This window comes from Chrysoperla carnea, chromosome 1 (genome assembly GCF_905475395.1).
Source record: "Chrysoperla carnea chromosome 1, inChrCarn1.1, whole genome shotgun sequence".
Taxonomy (NCBI): Eukaryota; Metazoa; Arthropoda; class Insecta; order Neuroptera; family Chrysopidae; genus Chrysoperla; species Chrysoperla carnea.
The window spans coordinates 137372507-137392925 of NC_058337.1; the positions used below are offsets into that span (position 1 = coordinate 137372507).

Consider the following 20419-nt stretch of genomic DNA (forward strand, 5'->3'; position numbering starts at 1 on the left):
TAATTTAATTACTAGTTGCGATGGGCTGGTGTAGTGTATGGTGTATGCATAAAGGAGGTGGTATCACAATGGGCTCTATAGCCTAAATGTGTTCTTCGTGGACAGCCAATATAATCTAACCTAACCTAACCTAACCTTTATTTCTGTCTCAATGATCATTCGAACCTGAACGACAAACGAAGTGGCTTGTGTTCCGATCCATTTTTCGAGTTAAGGGTTGATATATGAGGGACAAAAATTTTGTGTCAATTTAAAACAATTTTTTGTTTCAAAAATACGGTATCCTAAAAATTACAATAATTATAGCAATAATAAAAAAACGAATTTTTTAGCAACAAAGTTTATAAAGAAAAACACTTATATAATTTTTTTATTATTTCAAATAACACTGTTGGATATATTATTACAAAAAAAGAAAAAAAACACATCATTCATTATTAATTATACGTATAAATATCAGAAAGTCATTTATTAAATTATTAAAACCAGTTAACAGATTAATTCTGATTACTAAAAAACATACTCTTCTTAAACTATTTATCAAAAATTATTTTGTAAGTTGCATTTTGGAACCTTCTAGCAATGGTTTCCACAAACTCAACGCTAGCGTTCTTTATTGGTGTGTTGTATTTTAATACAGGTTAGTGTTGCGTGCATTTTATTAATTTTACTAAAACTTCTATAAAAATTCAATTAAAAATAATATTGATAATATAAAAATTGATTTCAAATCTAATTTGCCCTCATATTTTGTTAGTTAAGGTGTTTAATATGTTGTTAATAAATAGTGAATACAAAATAGGTATATTTAATTATTTGAATTAAGTATTAATGTGAAAATTTTGTGTAAATAATGATCAAACATTGGGTAGTGTCCGACCGAAGCTTCGGTTTCGGCTTCGGATTCGGACACCTTCGGCCAAAAATCCCACCTTCGGTCAAACATTCGGCTTCGGCCTGATTTCAGGCCGAAGCCGAAGCTTTGGCCGAAGGTTCTTAGCAAACGTCGGAATTGAACGAACTGTTCTTAATGTTATTATTTTGAAATAAATTTCAAGGTAATATTTTTAATCATCTTTAGATTGACTTCTAGATCAACTTCTCAAGATCATAACCTCTAAATCAACTTCTAGAGATCAACTTTAATATTAAAGTTTTAAAATCATGTTTTTAAACCTTCGGCTTCGGCCGAAGGTTGTGGCGATAGCCGATTAATCGGCTTCGGCCAAAAATCGACTTTCGGTCGGACACTAAACATTGGGTAGTTAATATCACATTATTATTAATAGATACAGTGGAACCTCGTTTAAGTCGTTATCATCAGTAAGTTGAAAAAAATGCCATTCACTTCCGCTAAACTCCTAAATACGTGGTATCTAGAATTTTTTAGACTTTGTAGCTCGAACAAAATATTATTTCCCTACGAGGTATTGATAGTAAGTACATATTTATTCTATGTAACGCGAATTTCAAAAAGCGGACTCCGTAAATCGTAGTCAGTTAAATATTATGACGTAGTAGTAAGTAAAATAATTGCGCCTTTCAAAGTGGAAATTTTAGCAATTAAATCCTCTGTATCTCGAACTATACTTGTTAAGTCGAAAACTCATAAGCTAATGTGTATTTTGCCTGATTTCTTTGACTATCAAATTCAGTTATGCTACAAGCTCATATCAGTTTTTAAAGCTCAATGAAAAAATCACTACCCCATAAAGACTAATCAAATATTTTCAAATATACTCAAGTGGGGTATCAAATAAAAGATCATGACGTGCAAATCAGAAAACTGTAACTCCTACGTAAGGGGGTATGGGGGGAGGGGTGAAAGTGGTTAGGTTTTCCAGAAAAGATAAAATACTTCTGAAAAATGATCGCCAAATCTTTAAAACTGCACTAAAAAAATTAATGATTAATTTGGGTATTCAATTCTTTTTACAGCGAATGCTACATCATGTAGAACACCAGATTACGATTCGGGAGAATGTAAACCAATTGAAGACTGTCCAGCACTACGATCAGCAACTTTTCGTATTGAAGGTCAATTTGAAATCAAAGAAACAAGTCAATTTTTAAAGAACTCAGTATGTAAATCAGATTCCGATGTGGAATTAGTATGTTGCCCCAATGAAAACTCCTTAAAAGAAGTGAAACCATTGGAAAATACACAAAATGATGTCTTACCTGATCCAGACACATGTGGTATTAGTCACGCCGAAGATGGATATTCTCGAATTGTTGGTGGATTTAATGTATCCAGAGGTAAGATTCGAATGTAATGGTTTATGCAGTAAAAAATTAAAGTTATTTGTTTTTAAAGGACAATTTCCATGGATTGTTGCTATGGGATATGATCGTGATATCGGCAAAGCAAGTTACGAATGTGGAGCTTCTTTAATTGCTCCAAATCATGTTTTAACAGCAGCTCACTGTATTGTTGGCCAACCTTTGTAAGTGATTTTTACAAGATCAACTTTCTTTAAAAAAAATTAATTTTTCTTTAATTTTATGCAGAATTCAAGTAGCAATTGGAACATTAAATCCATACAAAGATCCATACTTAACTGGTAAAGTGGTTAAAACTTACGTACATGAAGATTACAGTGAAGTTACGAACGAAAATGATATCGCTGTCGTCAAAGTACAATGGCAAAATGAAAAAGGCGAAAATGTGGATTTCAAACCTAATGGTAAATGAATTTATTTCGAAAAAGATTTCATAATTAATTACAAAAAAATTATACTTTTTCAGAAACCGCCGATACAATTTGTTTACCAAAAACTGAAGATTTACGTACAAAAACGTACGAACGATATTATCCGTTCATCAGCGGATGGGGCTTACAAGAATATGGTAAGTAATGGAATACATTTTCTTAAACATTCATAGGAGAATCTGAAAATCAATAGCGGCTTGATTCCCTCATGTCAAAATTAATTTAATGGCGTTCTACGTTTCCAAAACTAACCAATTTTGGTCATTATAGTCGATAGTTGTTATAAGCGATATGTAAATTTATTTAAGTGCATATTTACACATGTTGCTCATAACTGCTGACTAATTTCAATGTCAATTGGTCGCTATAACCGATAGTCGTAATAACTGACCTTCACAAAATTTCAACGTCAAAGTTAAATTGAGTATTTTTATGAGTTTTTGCACGAAACCTTTTTTTTGTGTTTTTAGTATATAGGCTGGACCACTTCTATTATTATGGCTAATAGCTCGTTCTGTAGTTAATCCAAAAAATTACTTTAACGAAAGATGCAGAGTTTGACGGGGGGGGGCATCATGTTCTGACATCAGATTGGACCTAGTTCAACAGGATGCTTTAGTAGTCAATTTAGATCCTAAAAAGCTAAGAGATAGAATAATACTTTAAATTAGAAAGTTGATCCTCGTACAAAAACCAACATTTTTTCGAAAATCGTTATCTTTCGGAGGATATAAGACTGAAAAATATGTCATTATTGAATTTAATCGAAAGAAAACACAAAAGTTGTCAAGGACAAAAGAGGACATTCGCCTGTGTTCATGATTTTGACCTAAAGTTCTAGTTTCAAGGTCATCTGACTTTTGAATAATGACATAAATTTAGTTTCCTCCGAAAGCAAACGATTTTGGAAAATATGTTAATTTTTGTGAAATCAACTTTCTAAACCATTAACGAAACCCGGTGAGCTATATCCAATCTGATATCAGAACTTGGTCCCCTATCAAACTCTGCAACTTTTGTTAAAGGTATGTTTTCATTGGTTAACTACAAAGCAACTTATTAGCCCCAATAGATTAAAAGGTCCACCCTGAATGTCACCAAGGATGAATACCCGATCAGTATCACTGTTATTACTTTCTTGCTTTTGTTACAGATAACCTAAATACAGTAAGTGCCATATTATTAGCGGTACAAGTTCCCGTTGTGAAAAATACACTTTGTGAAAAGAAATATCAAAAATTCAAACGTACCATTATCTCACCAAACGTATTGTGTGCTGGTTACATGAAAGAGAAACATGACTCATGTCAAGGTGATTCAGGTGGACCACTGATGTTACCCATTCTAAATAATGGTGAAACACGATACTATCAAATTGGTGTTGTATCAAAAGGATATCGTTGTGCATATCCTGGCATGCCAGCCATATATACACGAGTTGGTAACTATATTGACTGGATCGTATCAAAAATTGTTTTATAAATAGAAAATTCTTTTTTCGTTGCTAAAAGCAAAATAAATATACAGAATTTTTTTATAACAAATATTATCTGTCGAATGGAAAATATTCATTGTTTTTTTTTTTCGAAAATTCTACGAACAATATAATTATAGATAAAATCTTTCCTTTTGTAGTCAATAAAATTTTTTAAATATACAATTTTTTTTTTATTTTAGATGATTCATAGTATGTAACTGTCAAATGCGAAATTTCCCGAATTATGTCCTTCTCAAACAGAGTAATATTCCTACGCCTTTATTTTTTTATTGATGACAAAAAAAATTTACGGAATGTTGAAGTTCGATTTATGAATAGGAAGTTTCTACTATTCAATCCAATTTATTTTCTATTCATGCATGACAGTTTTTTGTTGGTGTCGACCATTATGCCATAAATGGTTAAATTATCATGTTTTCTGAGTACTAATTACTATTTTATTCGGATCTAGCCTCTCGTGAATTAAATTTGTGTACTTAAACATAAAATTTTCAAAAAATTTGGATTGTTTTTTTTTTTGAGACAATTTTTTATCACCTACGGGCAAAATGTGTCAACTTTCGTCTCGCTGTGCTAAACGAAGTTGACGCTTTTAGACTCCCCAGAGCCGAAAAATAGTATACATAGCACGGGAGCAAATAAATAATGACTTAGATTTCATGTTGGTCATCCTCGGCTTCGCCTTAGGTCACAATGAAAATCAGATCTCAGACATTCTTTACTTTTGCTCCCTAGTAATACACTATTTCCTTCACCAGACAGAAATGTGCTAACTTTCGTCCCGCTCTACTAAACGAATTTGTCGAACTCCTCTTACGTCGAGCAGAAAAATAGTATACACACCACGGGAGCAAGTAAATAATGTCGCAAATCTCATGTTCGCTTTACATTTGCTCCCTTGATGAGTAATATACTACTAAATAAGCTGTCTTAACTCGACCCACGAAATCGTTTTTTTTTTTACTGTTTTTTGACAATATCTTCGAAATCATACATTCAGTCATCAAATAAATCGGTTTTTTGAATTTTTTGGGTCAAAATTATCATATTTAGTGAGTTTTGCCGAAATAGGAGACAATTAAATTTTTTAAATTTTCTTATGAGGTTGACTATGGAAAAGCTGAAAAAATCACAAACCGTTTTTTGGTCCGGAAATTGATAAAACTCGGTTTATAGAGGAATTTTGATCCGAAAAATTTAAAAATAAGGCGTGTTCCAATTCTGGTTAAGTTTCTCTAACCTAGCAAATTTAGCTCTTGGAATGAAAAGTATTACATAATAATTTAAACAAAACCCAGCTTTCGTTTAAAGATAATTGATTCCTTCTCCTCCCACCTAATCACAATAGATGGTATTTTTTGTTACAGTTTCGTAAGGTGATTAAATACATAATCTTCCATTTTATGAAACTTATAATATAGCATATAAAATAAAAAGTTATTGCACATAATGTTAAAGAGGTTTGGTGGTAGTGGGTAGGTAGGTAGGTAGGTCGATAAAGTAGGTAACAGTAATATTCATTTATTCAAAACACCATTAACAACCAACCAAAACCATGAACCACTAAATAAAGAGTGTTGTACGTACGATTAAAGAAAATATGTGATAAATTTTCAACCAGAAAACAATCACTTTACATAATGTACACAAAAAGTTAACGGTGTACTTACTTCTACGAGAACAAGTATACTGTACTGACTGTAGGAATGAATATAAGCATGTACAAGGGGATGCAAAAGTTATGAGTCGATTATGGAAAGCACTAACTAGAATGGAAATTTTTACTGAGGTAGATGTTGTGCTATAGAATAGTGTCAGAAAATTTTAAAATTTGCATACTTTTTAAGGTAGTACGAGCGCCAAGGCAAGTTTAGATTTGTGGTTGAAATTATTTGTACCTTATTTTCAACTTTGATTATGGCTTTGTTATAACTTCATGAATATAGACGAAAAATATTTTGAAAATTATTCCAGATATCGAAAAATTTTATTCTTACTTTTCGTTTTATATTTTCAAGTTATAACATAATTTACCATAAAAATTGAAAAAATATATTTTTTAATTTCTGTCCCCACTTCCGTGCTTATACAACCTTGGTTAGTCGGACACAACGGATTTTTATTGTTTTCAATATTTTATTAAGGTTTTAACTTTAATACAAACGGTTTTTTTTTTTTTTAATTTCCACCCACTAGTTTTGGAGAAATCTATGACAACATATTATCCATCTACCGTTTTACCATAAAACCAATGTTGAATATTTCTACTTTTGAAGTCTTTTAGGCAAGCCTCTTCTCCTTAAAATTTCAGAATTGATTTAGACTTAGCCCAATTTCATTACAAAGCAAATCAAGCCTTTAATCTAATAATATAATACAATTACCACCAAAATTTGAATTCGATTTATGAAAAAATCGTACAAACCGACAAGTTGAACACGTATATATACTGAGTGGACCATTTTAATCTATTATGGGTTAATCTATGTGGTTAACTAATCAAAAAATAGCTAAATCAAATGTTGCTGAGTTTGATGGGGGACATCAGATTTGGTCTAGTTCTCCGGATTGCTTTAATAGTCAATTTAGATCCTAAGAGGTAAGAGTTGATTCTATCGTCGTTTGGTCATTTTGAAATTGTTGGTATTAAAAGTGTCTAATGTACAGTAAACGGTGTAAAATAGTTTTATTTTAAGCCCCATGGCCCATACTGCTGTGTTTAATGGTATAACTTTTATCGTAACACATACACCGCCAGATAAAAGTACTTTTTTCAACATTAATGTGTTATATTTATATTGTCCGTGTTCGTTTAATGAAAATATTCATTTCATGAAATGATTTAACGAGATGTTCAAATACAGCGTTTTACAGTTTTTCATTCCAAAAGTTAAAGTTCTGGTACAGTAAATCTGGCATTTTGACTGGAAAAAATTACAATGGTGGATCTGAGGTTATAGATCGTTAGGGGGGCATGTAAATAACTTAAAAAAAAATTAAGAGAATTTTTCGTTCCGCTGTTTTTGAGAAAATCCAAAAAAATGGGAAAAAAAAATTTGGAATGCGTTTTTCTCGGAATCTATTGATTTAAGGGAAAAGTTTTTCAAATAAAAAATGTAGAAGACTGTCAGCTACATTTTATGTCATTGGAGCAACGTCATACGAGTTAAATTACAAAAAGTAGGTGGCGTTAAAGTATCAAAAAAAGGGTTTTCCACGGTTTTCATTAAGAAAAAATGATTTTTTTGTAAAAGTGTAAATGAAAAAGTTGTTTGACTCAAAATTAGCTTCAACTTTTATTTAAACAATTTTTTTGTAAAACTTACCGTTTTTGAAATACAGCTTGCTAAAAAATCTGAAAGTTAATTGTTTTTTAAAATTTTGAAAAGGAGTACTTGATTTCCTTTTTATTTTCTTGGTTTATTTTAAACATACATTGTTTTACTATAGCTCGGAAACGGTAAGTTTTTCATAAAAATTGTTTAAATAAAAGTTGAAGCTAATTTTGAGCCAAACAACTTTCTCGTTTACACTTTTACAAAAACATCATTTTTTCTTAATGAAAATCGTGAAAAACCCTTTTTTTGATACTTTAACGCCACCTACTTTTTGTAATTTAACTCGTATGACGTTGCTCCAATGACATAAAATGTAGCTGACAATGTCTTCTACATTTTTTATTTGAAAAACTTTTCCCTTAAACCAATAGATTCCGAGAAAAACGCATTAAATTTTTTTTCCCCTTTTTTTTTGGATTTTCTCAAAAACAGCGGAACGAAAAATTCTCTTCCACCATTGTAATTTTTTCCAGGTCCGGTCTTTTTTTCGTCTATATTGACTGAATCATTCATTCATATATTTAAACAGTTATTTTGTAAATTACTATGGTTACTTGAAATCGATTAATTTATTTGACTGAACTGCTAAAGCCCACTTCAAACCTCTTATCGTATTTCTACTTTAAACAACTGGTTTCCGCATAGCAAAATGATTTCCCAATAATCGATTTAGAATTATGAAGTTAATTTAGACAAAAATAGATGTTTTTATTCGACGCAATATGCACAGAATGTAACCAGAATATTATCAAATTATGTCACTTTTGACCTAATTGTGTCATAAAAAAATTCAATTTCACTAAATGACTGTGACACACATTATATAATACAGTGACCTCATTATAGTTCTATATAAAGGATGATCAAATCATAGTTATACGTTTTAGCGAATTATCGAAGAAAATGGAATTATTGCTTTTGTACTTATGATGGAATTTTGGAAAAAGTTTCTTCAAATGTTCATCGACCCTACCTAATAGACGTCAAAAATGACCATAGTTAAAATTTATAAATATATATTTATCAATCTCTGAGGAAATTCGCTTAGCTAACGCAGCTCCTATGCTACGAATTTTTTTAAATTGAAATCAAAATAAAACAGTTTCACGTTTCAAACGTTTAATGTGATTTTTGAAATCAAACTCATTATCCGGACCAGTAAAAAAAAATTGTACAGAGTGAATCAGTAAAAACGTAACGTCATCACAATGGAATGCAATGAAACTAGTACGAAACAAAGAAAATATTTCTATTTTCCATTCACAGATGATACTAGTGTAATAAAAGTTAATAATAGTTCTATTTTTCATTCAGAGGTGGCAATTTATTGTTATTCTACATAATCAATCATAAATATTTAAAATTTGTCATATTTTGTTTTAAAATAGGTTAGATTAGGTTATATTGGCTGTCTACGAACGGTACACTTAGGCTGTAGAGCCCATTATGATATCATCTATGTGTTTTACCACCTTTTTCGCTGATAATTTCACTTATCAGCTCCTCAATTATTGTCTATTAGCGTTACTGTTACTGCGAAGAATGAGAGGAGTTCATTTATTTGAAATCGTAAATATAATAATACCTCGAACTTACACGACAGATGGAACCAAGTGATAACTGCGAATGTCGAATTCGTGTATGTCGAGATATATGTTGTTGGCGGATACACCGTTGTATGACATAGTGTATAAAAATCGAAGTAGCTTAAGTCGAGATATTACTGCAATGATCCAATATCAAAATCATATTGATATCCCATACCGTTTTGTTTTTATTTCAAATTAAAAGTAAATAATTTGATCATCCTATAAAATCATCAATACTTTTAACAATGTTACGGACCAGGCCACACTATTTCTTCTCTAACGTATACATTTATAAAAACATGACCATTTATTTTTATTAAACGTCATATTACAAAATGTGTTCTCATTGTAGTTCTCTCTTTGAATTGCTTGTTCATTCCTTGATGTCTTTCTATGCTCTCTCTACCACAGTAAATATATATGAAAACTTTATCATTAAAAGTAATTTCTAAAACGATTATAATCGTACCTACCAGAGTATTATGCCATAAAATGTTATATGTCGATATTGTTACAAAGTTATCGTAGTACGTACCTACAGCGTAAAAAGAGGGCATGTGGCGAGGGAAAAAATATCGGTCATATCGTAAATGTAATGTTATTTAAAAAATGATTCGATATTGTATTTCAAATAGATATTCATTTCTATTATTGGTCTAAGTATAAGTGAATAAAAATGTAGCCACCTGGTGCTTCGAATTGTTATTTAGTTAGACTTAAGATAATTTAGTTTCACTATTAATCACTATAAAAGGCTCACTTTATCCTTATGATTTGCCTGTTCCTATCTATATATATATAAGAATGGAAGCTGACTGATCGATCAACGCACAACTGAAACCGTGGGGTCTTGAATCCTGAAATTTTGTACACACGTTTCTTAAGTAAGTAATTGATCACTAAGAAGGGATTTTTGGAAATTTTTGTTTTGGCATTTGATGAAACTCGTTGGATAGGGTAAATTTGATCCAAAAAGAATAAAAATCACGTTATTTTAATGATTGGATGCAGAGTTTCTCAGATATTGCAATATTTGGATCGATTTTAGCCCGTAACTCAAAAATTATTTGACCAGTAATCAAATGCACCCGATTTTTGTACTTTTTGGGTCAAAATTAACTTAAATAATGAGTTTTATCGAAATTGAAGATAAAAAAAATTTCTCGATTTTTTGTAATTTTTTTAAGGAGTACTTGAAAAAATCGAGAAAATCGCAAAAAAATTTTTCTTTCGGAATTTAATGAAACTCGGTGGATGGGGTAATTTTGATCCCAAATGTATAAAAATCACGTTATTTTATGATTACGATTATATTTTATGATTTTAGCCCATATCTCAAAAACTTTGTACTTTTTTTGTACTTTTTGGGTCAAAATTACCTTATATACTGAGTTTTATCGAAATTGGAGATGAAAAAAGTTTTTCGATTTTTTGCAATTTTTTTCATTTTTTAATTTACCCCTTTGAAGAAATCGAGAAAATCGCAAACAAAATTTTTGTTTCGGAATTCAATGAAACTTTTATTAACCGAGCGATTTCAAAAAGTTTAGAAAATGATGAAATTTTCCATCACCGACCACCCTGTAAAATGACATGGACCATATCAAAATATTTTTACACTGAACAATCAATTTTTAATTAACTCCGTACAACAAAATTCTAATTAAATTCCACAAGAAAGTCCAAAGAGAAAACGATTACACAAACATAAATCAAAATTATTTTATTTCGACTTAACAACAAAGTATTTTCTTCTAATAATTTTCGTATATCACCCACCCACCCATCATACCATTGTCCACAATCAGTCAAGTCACCTTATACCTTTAATAACACCACACGCTTCATCACACAAATTCAAAAAATATGCCAAGTAATTTATACAAATTTATATACATTTTTGCGTACAATAAAAAATTTTCCTTCATGTTAAAAACAGCAGGCGTATAAAGCTTCATAATTAGTATAAATGCAATTACCATAAATTACAAATATAAAAAAAGCTTGCTATAGTGCTCGCTAACAAACTGACACAGGTAAGGTACATAATTTTAAAAAATGAAATATATAAAATTACAGAAAAAAAAAGATGAAAATAATTTAAGCTTCACTTAACGAGTACACATTTATGGTTCTGTAAGAGAAAGCATGTTTTTGAAAGCATCTTGAGTAATAGTTGGGATGGATATTAAATGAAAGCAGTGAGAAGCAACAGGAACTTAACACGTCAGCACTCCCGTATAGGTTGAGTAATGTTCCCGTAATGAGACATTTGTTCCCGCGTTCTGCTAGAGTACGAATTTGAATAATTTTAGAACAAAAATCAAAATAATCATAATCATATTCATTAATTATATTGTAAATATTTATTAAATTAATTCTTTAAATATTAAAAATGACGATTTTATATAGAAAATAAAGGTACGTATAGGTTATGTATCAGTAAGAATGCTTTCAATAAAAATTATATATAAAAAAAAATATAACTCACAATTTCTGAAGCGATCGAAAAAAATATATTTAAAAAAATCTGAAAAATTTGTCATTTTATCCTGGATTGGCTGTCAAATTAATCGAAATCAAGTTTGTTGGTTTTCGACCACTTTCTTTTACTACCCTGTATATCACAATAACTGACCCGGAAAAGCCCGGAAATTTTATACTGTCTAATAATGATTTTGAGTGAATCGACACTTGTGAACTGCCTGCCACATTTCTACGTACGGCGTTGCTATCAAGGACTCCTTTTTAACATTATTCGATTCCAAAAATTCGATTTCCATTACTAGTTCTAATCTACCAGAAAGTGTTAAAAAGCGAAAATCATTGACATGCATACATACTTCTTATGTTGGGTTGCTAAATTTTAAATATTTGTGGAATATTTTTTACAGCTTCCATTATTCTGTCACATTCAAATAAAAATTCGAAGTCTCAAAATAAATATTTTTTTAATTTCTTACCTCTATAGAATGAGATTCTTCTCTGTTTTTAAAGCTCTTGTGTATACAATTTTTAAATTTTCCACATGTATGTAACGTTTCTAGGTACTGTTTAAACGAACTGAATTCTACGAAATTATAATACTAAAATATTGACCACATGAAACAGAAAGTTTACGATGGTTTGAAACCTCAATTTCATATTAATTATTTCTTGGAATAATATGTAATCTGAAAATTGTTTATTTCGCACTACAGTGAATTCATATTTACCCGCCTGTCAAAGAGTGCTTATGTTTTCCACGCGTAACTTGAATGTATACCTATTTGTTTGTAAATTTCTTTATAACCTCGTATTTTCTAAACGGCTCGATAGATTTCGATAATTAATGAATAGTTATATATTTGTCTTAAAAACCCCAAGTGTACTTAGAAAGGTTAACCTTTTTATACATCATTTGAAAGGGCATAAAATTCTCTATTCTCTATTCAACCATGAAAAAACAAGTGAAATTTACAAAATTATTTTTCGAGATCGGAACCCTAAGCGCGCACTTAAAACTAAGCTAAATACACTTCCATGAAATTACCTTTCAATCGAAACCAACAAATCAAAATCCGTTCATCCATTTAGGCGCTACGATGCCACAGACAGACAGATAGATACACACACATAGCGGTCAAACTTATAACACTCCTTTTTTTAGTTCGGGGGTTAAAAATGACATCGATCAATTGGTTCTTGAAAAATCTACACAGAAAATGGAAGGCATCCTCCCTTAATAACTCTTGATTTGATGTGATTATTGTTTTGAGTAAAAAAACTTCGACTTCGGTACCTAGGCATTGAAATTTCAAATGGCACCCCTTACCTCGTGATAGGGCATAAAATTCTGTCTGTAACCATAATAAAAAAAATGAAATCGATCGATTGGTTCTTAAGACAAATTAAACAGAAGTTGGAATTAACACCTTCCATATTCTGTGTAGGTTAATGATTGTGGTAAGAAGTAACGATTTCCAACTGTAAATGCAATAGAAAAGGGATCAAATTTCTCCTATATAAACGGAATAATATTTAATTTTAGTTACAGATCCCTTTCATAAAATTATGAAAACGTATATTATATTACTTACAGAGCAAGTAAGGCAATACTAGTAAAAAAAAAAGGGTTTGAGTATTAAAATGTTCATTCATCCAAAGCGACGCATTCATTATCCGTCGTATTGCGTTTTGTTGTAAAGTGATATTCATTTTATTCTGATTAATGTTTGTAACGTTAAAGATACCTGCTTAAAGAATAACATAAAACCAGAACGTACCTGATGGGTAGGTAGAACATCGTCAAGGTAAGTTTGAAAATGATATAAAATATGTACGAGGAACTTAAAGAATAAAGAATACGTATATATATATATATTTACTAGCGTAATATAATGCACAAACGAGTTAATTTCTAATATTACTTTTTAATCTTTCCACTAATTAGTTCTTCGTATACCTTTTACTTGTAAGATTCTACCGAATGTCTCAAAATATCTGAAGAGGTATTAATGAACAATGTTGAATGTGAAACCCCCAAATTTGGATCATTCCTTTTAGCTGTGATGTCAGTTTCTCACTAGACATCAATTATGTGTTTAATTCCGGAACCAGGACTCCATATTCTTGAAACCTATTAGAGGTAGGTTAATTTTAATTACATTAAATTTTTTGGATTCTGATGACGTCATCAAGTTAAAAATTTAGATTTTTTTGATAATACAGGCAAATTTGATCCGCTCTAATTGGAATTGTTTTTGAAACCCAATAATTTTGGGTCATTCATTTCAGAAGTGATGTCAGTTTTTCGCTAACTATTGTGATTAATTCCGAGACGAGGACACCATATTCTTGAAACGTATTAATGCTAGGTTAATTTTGACCGCAAATTTGAAAATTATGACCCAAATTTAGTAGGATAACATACTTGGATAAAATTGGCTAAAATTTGGATATGATAGAGCAAAATAAAATTTTTTGGATTCTGATGACGTCATCAAGATAAAAAATTCGATTTTTTTGATAAAAACAGACAAATTTGATCCAATCTTATTGGAATTTTTTTTGAAACCCACTAATTTTGGGTCATTCTTTTTAGCTGCGATGTCAGTTTTACAATAGCTATCACTTATGGGCTTAATTCCCGTACCAGAACTCAACATTCTAGGAACCTATTAGAGAGAGATTAATTTTGATCACAAATTTGAAAAGTATGACCCAAATTTAGTAGGATTACATACTTGGTTTATCAAAATTGGATAAAAATTGGATATGATAGAGCAAAATTAAATTTTTTAAATTTTGATGACGTCATAAAGTTCATTCGATTTTTTTGAAAACACAGACAAATTTGATCCGATCTAATTGTAATTTTTTTTGAAACCCACTAATTTTTGGTCATTCTTTTTAGCTGTGATGTCAGTTTTTCAATAGCTATCACTTATGTGTTTAATTCCAGAACCAGGACTCCACATTCTTGAAACCTATTAGAGGTAGGTTAATTTTCGGTCTGAAAAAACACATTGAATTTAATCGGTCTGAAAAAACACATAATCTTGCAACTCTTTGTACAAATATAATGTAGGGTAAAAATATGATACCTAATGAGTATTTCACTTGTTAAGATGATTTTTACATGAAAAAAAAAAAAAACTTTGACTCTTACACGCGACTTAAGGGAAATTAAAAGTGATACTTTTAAAAATTATTTATACTAAAGCCCTTTGGAATAAAATATTTAATTTTTCTTCTACAATTTACTATTTAATATTAGCAGGCTAATGCTAAGTTTATTGCCGATATTTTTACGGTTCAAATTTCGGTGATACAAAAAATACGTTGTGAACCAGATATCATGAACGCTTGTTCGGGGTCAGCTAGGTATCTTATCTTTTTGTGGGAACAAAACAGATTTTTTTTTTAAATGTCATTCAAATTTTCTGAAAATGAATAGAGAATCAATATTTTTGTAACTCTATCTTTGAACAGATTTCGAGGCGTTGAAGAAAATTTTGACTTCCCCTTAATTTCTCTTAATGGCAATGCGATTACTTGTCAAATATTTAGTACTATAATACACGGATAAAGAGCGAATGGTATTTTTCACAATGAAATTAATTTACAGCAATCACGTATATGGCCTTGAACTCGTGCATAGGTAAGTAGTTAAAATTTTTGTGAGGTTTATGTAGTTCACATGCGACGCCTATGAATTTTTTAGCGGACTAAATAAACAAAAATCTAATCAAATCTAGAAGATTTCAGATGTGTGTGTAAAACAACCAAACTCGGGTAAAAAAATTCGTACAAGTTGTAAATTTTATTTCAAGTTAAATATATAAAAACAACCATTTACCGCTATTAAAATGGAAACAAAAGAAGAAACAAGGCCTCATAGAGGTACTACGCAATTCAATAAAACTTAACTGTATATATTTGATTTTAGTTCATTTTAGCAAAGCAATGAAAAAAAGTCTCGATAATCGTAAATGTCCAGTAATCGTCCGTCCGCACGTTTTTGTCCACACCGTTCTCTTCGAATCAATAAAAAAAATGATATTGTTTGTTTGTATATACATCGAATATGATTCATTTTTATGTTGTGGGAATTATTCTATACAATCCTAGTAATAAGAATTAATCTAATAATCGGCACGCCTGGGTTATTTCAAACTTTTTAAGATGACAGCGCTGTAATCGATTCAGTTGTACCCTCCACCAACTTAACATCCAACGAATAGAAACACTCATGTGTCTGTCTGTATGTTCAATAGTTCGATATTCTTTGGATCAACTGAATGAAAATATTTGATATTGAGTACTTATATAGAATTTGTTGACCTAATCCCGAACATGTAGTTCCGATTTTGGGAGTTAATTCGGGCGGTTGATTAGAAATTAAAAAAAAAAGAAAATAAATGATTATGAGTATTTAGAATCTTTAGATTAGAAAATGAACGATTTTTTCTGAACTCGTGTGTACATTTCCAACTATTTTACAAGGATTATTTCAAATCTGCAATATGTTTAAATTGGGTTCATTAAATATGTAAAGACTCGTCATATATTTTGCCGGCTTTTTTTTCTAGCAAAAAAAAAGAAATATTTTTTGAAACAAAAAAAAGAAGCGTCACGATGATATGTTAAAACACCAAAAATATTGTGTTATATTAATTTAAAAAGCACACGAAACAACACAATGATATGGCATCAACCAACATTTTAGGCAACTAGCAAGACACATCATACAACAACATCTCTAAACACATATATTCACTCATTCATATCGTTAAATAAATAAAACAAATAAACAACTATTTAATAAAACTTGAAAAACCAACTTCAAAGACTAAGCTAGCAAGTGAAAACAAACAATTAACTGAGTTAATTGTTGAAATACCATGTATAGACAGTGTTCATTACGCAATAGTTTGTCTTTTTACGTAATGTAAGTAAAGAAAGATGCCACTCTTAGATAGCCACACATACATACATGTCACATACCCACATACCTAATATTCCCATACAATACATACTATTTAATTTGCATCTAATTTCCGCACCAACGAGTAAACAGAGATGTTTACGAAAAAGATGTTTCAAACAAATCATTTTTTACATTTAAATTCTCTAATGGTTTATTAGATGGGTCATGACTCAATTAACCTATGTCGCTCATTTACGAATTTAGCCTCACTTTTAACGTACTGAGCACGCTATAAAATTTTCAACTTGATATCTCTTTTCTTTTTTTAGTTATCGTGTCCACAGACAGACCGACTGACGGACGGACAGACTTCGTTGGCTCAAAAAGTTAATAAGAACGTCAACAGCAAATTACACGTTTACTTCAAACCAGTAATATTTTTTACAATGTAAATTAAGCGATGAAGCTCCTTCTTTTCATGAAGTCAGTTAAAAAATGAATAAAATATTTATCACTTTGGTTATTTTACAAATTCATACCCACTTTCTTTTATTAATATTCAGAATTTTTTATTTTGTGTTTCGACCGAGAAAAAAAGAAAAAAAAAATTATATTTTAGAAAAAAAAACTACAGAAAAAAAAAAAACCTACAAATGCGTGAATATTTTTTTATCATTCACGAAAAATTGTTGAAAATAGAAAACAAAAAAAAGGAAAGGAAATGTAAACAAAGTAGATTATCGAAAATCTAAAATCAATATCAAAAGTTTTATTACAGAAACTTTTTTCAAAGGATTCAAACAAACAAAGAACAAAATATTCAAATTATTCAGTTGTTTCTTTATATATTTGCATATGTGATACTGAGTGTTTCAGAAATCGAATACATGGTATAAGTTCTTGCAACGTCACGAAAAAATTAATTTTAATACGGATGGATTTTGATTATTTCTTTTCTTATTAAAATGAGATAGAGATGAAATTGATTTACCGCCTAAGGAGAGTGGTTCCGACAAGTGCATCTACTAGTGAGCCTTCCAGAATATAGGATCAAAAATTGCTGATTTTTCAAACCATTTTTGGACAATTAAAAAAAAATCATTTTCATGATCATTATAGCCGCCAAACAATTTTGTCGTTGCTGACACAGCAGATATTATTCTAAAGCGAGTTTTTTAAAGGTTCTCGTCTTTGAGTTGGCAAGACTCTTTAGTTTGGTTTGCTGTTTCATAATAAATAGATTCACGTCAGAGACGATGTAATTAAACGATTGTAAATTGTATAAATTTTTTTTTTTATGAATTATTTGTAGGGGGTAGTGTAAAGTTATTTGTCTACGCCAATAAATCAAACACACTTGAACACTTTGAATTCTGAGAAAAGTTTGTGAAAATTGGACACCCAGAGTGCGCCACTTACGTGCCAATTGTGGCTACTATATGATCGAAATCATATTCAAATTCCAATAAAGACACTTTCATTGATATTTTTTAAAAAATTTCTTTGTTTTATTTTAATTTTATGTTGTGAATCTCTAAACATAAACGCCCGTAAATAATTGAAACAATTTTTTTCAAACGATTTAGTTTTATAATAAACTAGCTGCGAACAATCCGCTTCGCTCGGTAATTTCAATTTTAAATACAGATTATTGTGCCCTAACTTTTATTCATATGCCGTCAATTGCCTTTCTGTTGTTCACAATTTCGTTTAACCTCTAACATAATCAGTGTTTCTCTACTATATTATTCATGTATTATACATAAAAACCTTCCCCTTGAATCACTCTATGTATAAGAAAAACCGCATCAAAATCCGTTGCGTAGTTTTAAAGATCTAAGCATACATAGGGATTAGGGACAGACAGGCGGATTAAAGCGACTTTGTTTTATACTATGTATTGAAGAATGGAGGTAATTTTAATTTGCAAGATTAAAACTGGGTTGGTTTACTAATGCTTATGGTGCGTTAGTTAACGCAACCGCTCACAGGCAGTCGAACTTCATCCCTACGTAAATAAGAAATTATGGAATTATTCTTCTCGTACGAAAAGAATTAAGTTTATACATTAAGCCGTGAACAATTCTGTACTAGATAACATTGGTTTATTTTTCGATATATTTCTATAAACATTTATGATCTTATATAAGTGCGAGGGTTTTTCTCGGCAGTTTTTTTTTCTTCTTTTTTCTGAATGAAAAAAAATATTTTTAATAACTATATGTAAATATTCCATTTCTGTTCAAGTAGATGGGCTTATTATAAAAAAGGCACGTACTTATTTCAACAACTCTGTTATCATCATCTAATACTATATAAAACGGCATTTCTTGTAGACCGGGTGCTTACAACACAGTCATTTAAAAACTAATATCTACCGTAGATACAGCCATTAGAAGTTATTGTTTAAAAATTATGGTTTGAAACTAATTTCCACCATTTGAACTAGGTGCAGGAGGTCGTTATTGTTATTACAATTTTTGTTCAAAACATTTTTCCTTACAATTAATAAGGTGAGCGAAAAATGGAAAGCAAAAACAAGATATTTAATTAAGAGTATGAATCATGACCTATTACAATAAGAACATGCGTTAATAACATATAAAAATTCAGATTTTTATGTATACATTAAGATAATTTTAAGTGTTGTTAGCTGCCGGTCTATCAACACAGATAAGTTTTACTTCAATTTTATAATACAAAACAATTCAATTTATTTTCTGATATTTTAAAAGCATTTTATTAAATATTACTTCAGAGAATTCTAGAGAATTGACCTTGTCTTGTAGGAATGGTTGAGAAAAATCATATAGACACTGTTTTCATAATGTGCGCCATATTTAGTCAAAAATAGCTTTGAATAAGAAAAATTTCTATTTTCGTCACAAGAAATAACTTTCAAAGTTACCTGTTCATTCTCGATTTTACTAAATATTTTATTATACCTATTTTTCCCAGGCATTTTTTAAGAATTCGTACAGATTAAAGTTACCAAATTATGAAATTCGGATTCTCTTACTGAAGGTTTTTTTGTAGATTTTCAAAATTTTGTAATTTATTTGGTTAAGTTGTTAAGTTGCAAAAAAAAAATTGGTATGTACTCAATCCTGGATTAAATCCTATTTTTGAAACTTACGGGTCAAAATTATCATATTCAATACTGATTTTTATTGAAATTGGAGATAAAAAATTGCTTCCAATTATTTCGCTATTTTCTGCTTAGAAAAAATCGAGAAAATTACAAAAAATTTTTGGATAAAGCTCGATATTTTGGGTAATTTTGACCCAAAAAAAAAAATTACCGTGTTTATTTAACGATTGATCAAAAATTTTTTATTGTATCGTCCAAAATCCAATTTTGGTCAGTAATTCGAAAACTATTCATCTAGCTGTGAAAATCGAAAAAATCATAGAGAGCTTGTTGATGATTTGGATAAGATAATTTCAAGAATTTTGTAAATGGATCATAATTTTCTAGAGAAATTATTTTCATTAAAATATATAAAATCAAAAGGAGACTAAATTTCCGAGCGGTCTAAGGCGTTAGATTTTGACCGGTCGTCTATTTAGACTTCGGTTGCGGGTTCGAATACAGGCAGCGGCAGTGTGAACAATTAAAAGTAAAATTAATGGGGGTGGTAGAATTGATCACATTGTCGTCGCTTGGATAAGAACGAAGTAACTGAATCCACCCACATCAACATGTAATTGTAAACATGTATGAAGTTAAATAAATAAAGATTAACAAATAATGATGTGAGTGGCCTGTGTTATAGGTGAACATGTCAGAGAAACGGAGGTTAAGCACCCTTATTATTATATAAAATCAAAATGTTTAAATAGTAGAGTGAAATTACGCCTTGTGTATG

The 20419-nt window shown here is 30.1% G+C and overlaps 2 protein-coding genes across 2 annotated transcripts in view; one reads left to right on the forward strand and one right to left on the reverse strand.

Annotated features, from left to right (window-relative positions):
• LOC123305050 (protein timeless homolog) overlaps positions 1 to 20419 on the reverse strand; it is a 573972-nt gene that overhangs the window by 535705 nt on the left and 17848 nt on the right. The gene's annotated exons all lie outside the window — the stretch shown is intronic.
• Positions 469 to 4371, forward strand: LOC123305051 (venom protease-like). Its single transcript, XM_044886654.1, has 6 exons — positions 469 to 640; positions 1939 to 2259; positions 2318 to 2447; positions 2512 to 2687; positions 2750 to 2851; positions 3868 to 4371. Exons 1-6 carry the CDS (start codon positions 583 to 585, stop codon positions 4194 to 4196), a joined length of 1116 nt encoding a protein of 371 aa, XP_044742589.1. The 5' UTR covers positions 469 to 582; the 3' UTR covers positions 4197 to 4371.

Bases quoted from the DNA above. Each gene is read 5' to 3' on its own strand.
- LOC123305051 (XM_044886654.1), top strand. From the start codon at position 583: ATGGTTTCCACAAACTCAACGCTAGCGTTCTTTATTGGTGTGTTGTAT. The intron at 641-1,938 runs GTTAGTGTTGCG...TTCTTTTTACAG, and splicing joins TGTGTTGTATTTTAATACAG to CGAATGCTACATCATGTAGA. The intron at 2,688-2,749 runs GTAAATGAATTT...ATACTTTTTCAG, and splicing joins TGTGGATTTCAAACCTAATG to AAACCGCCGATACAATTTGT.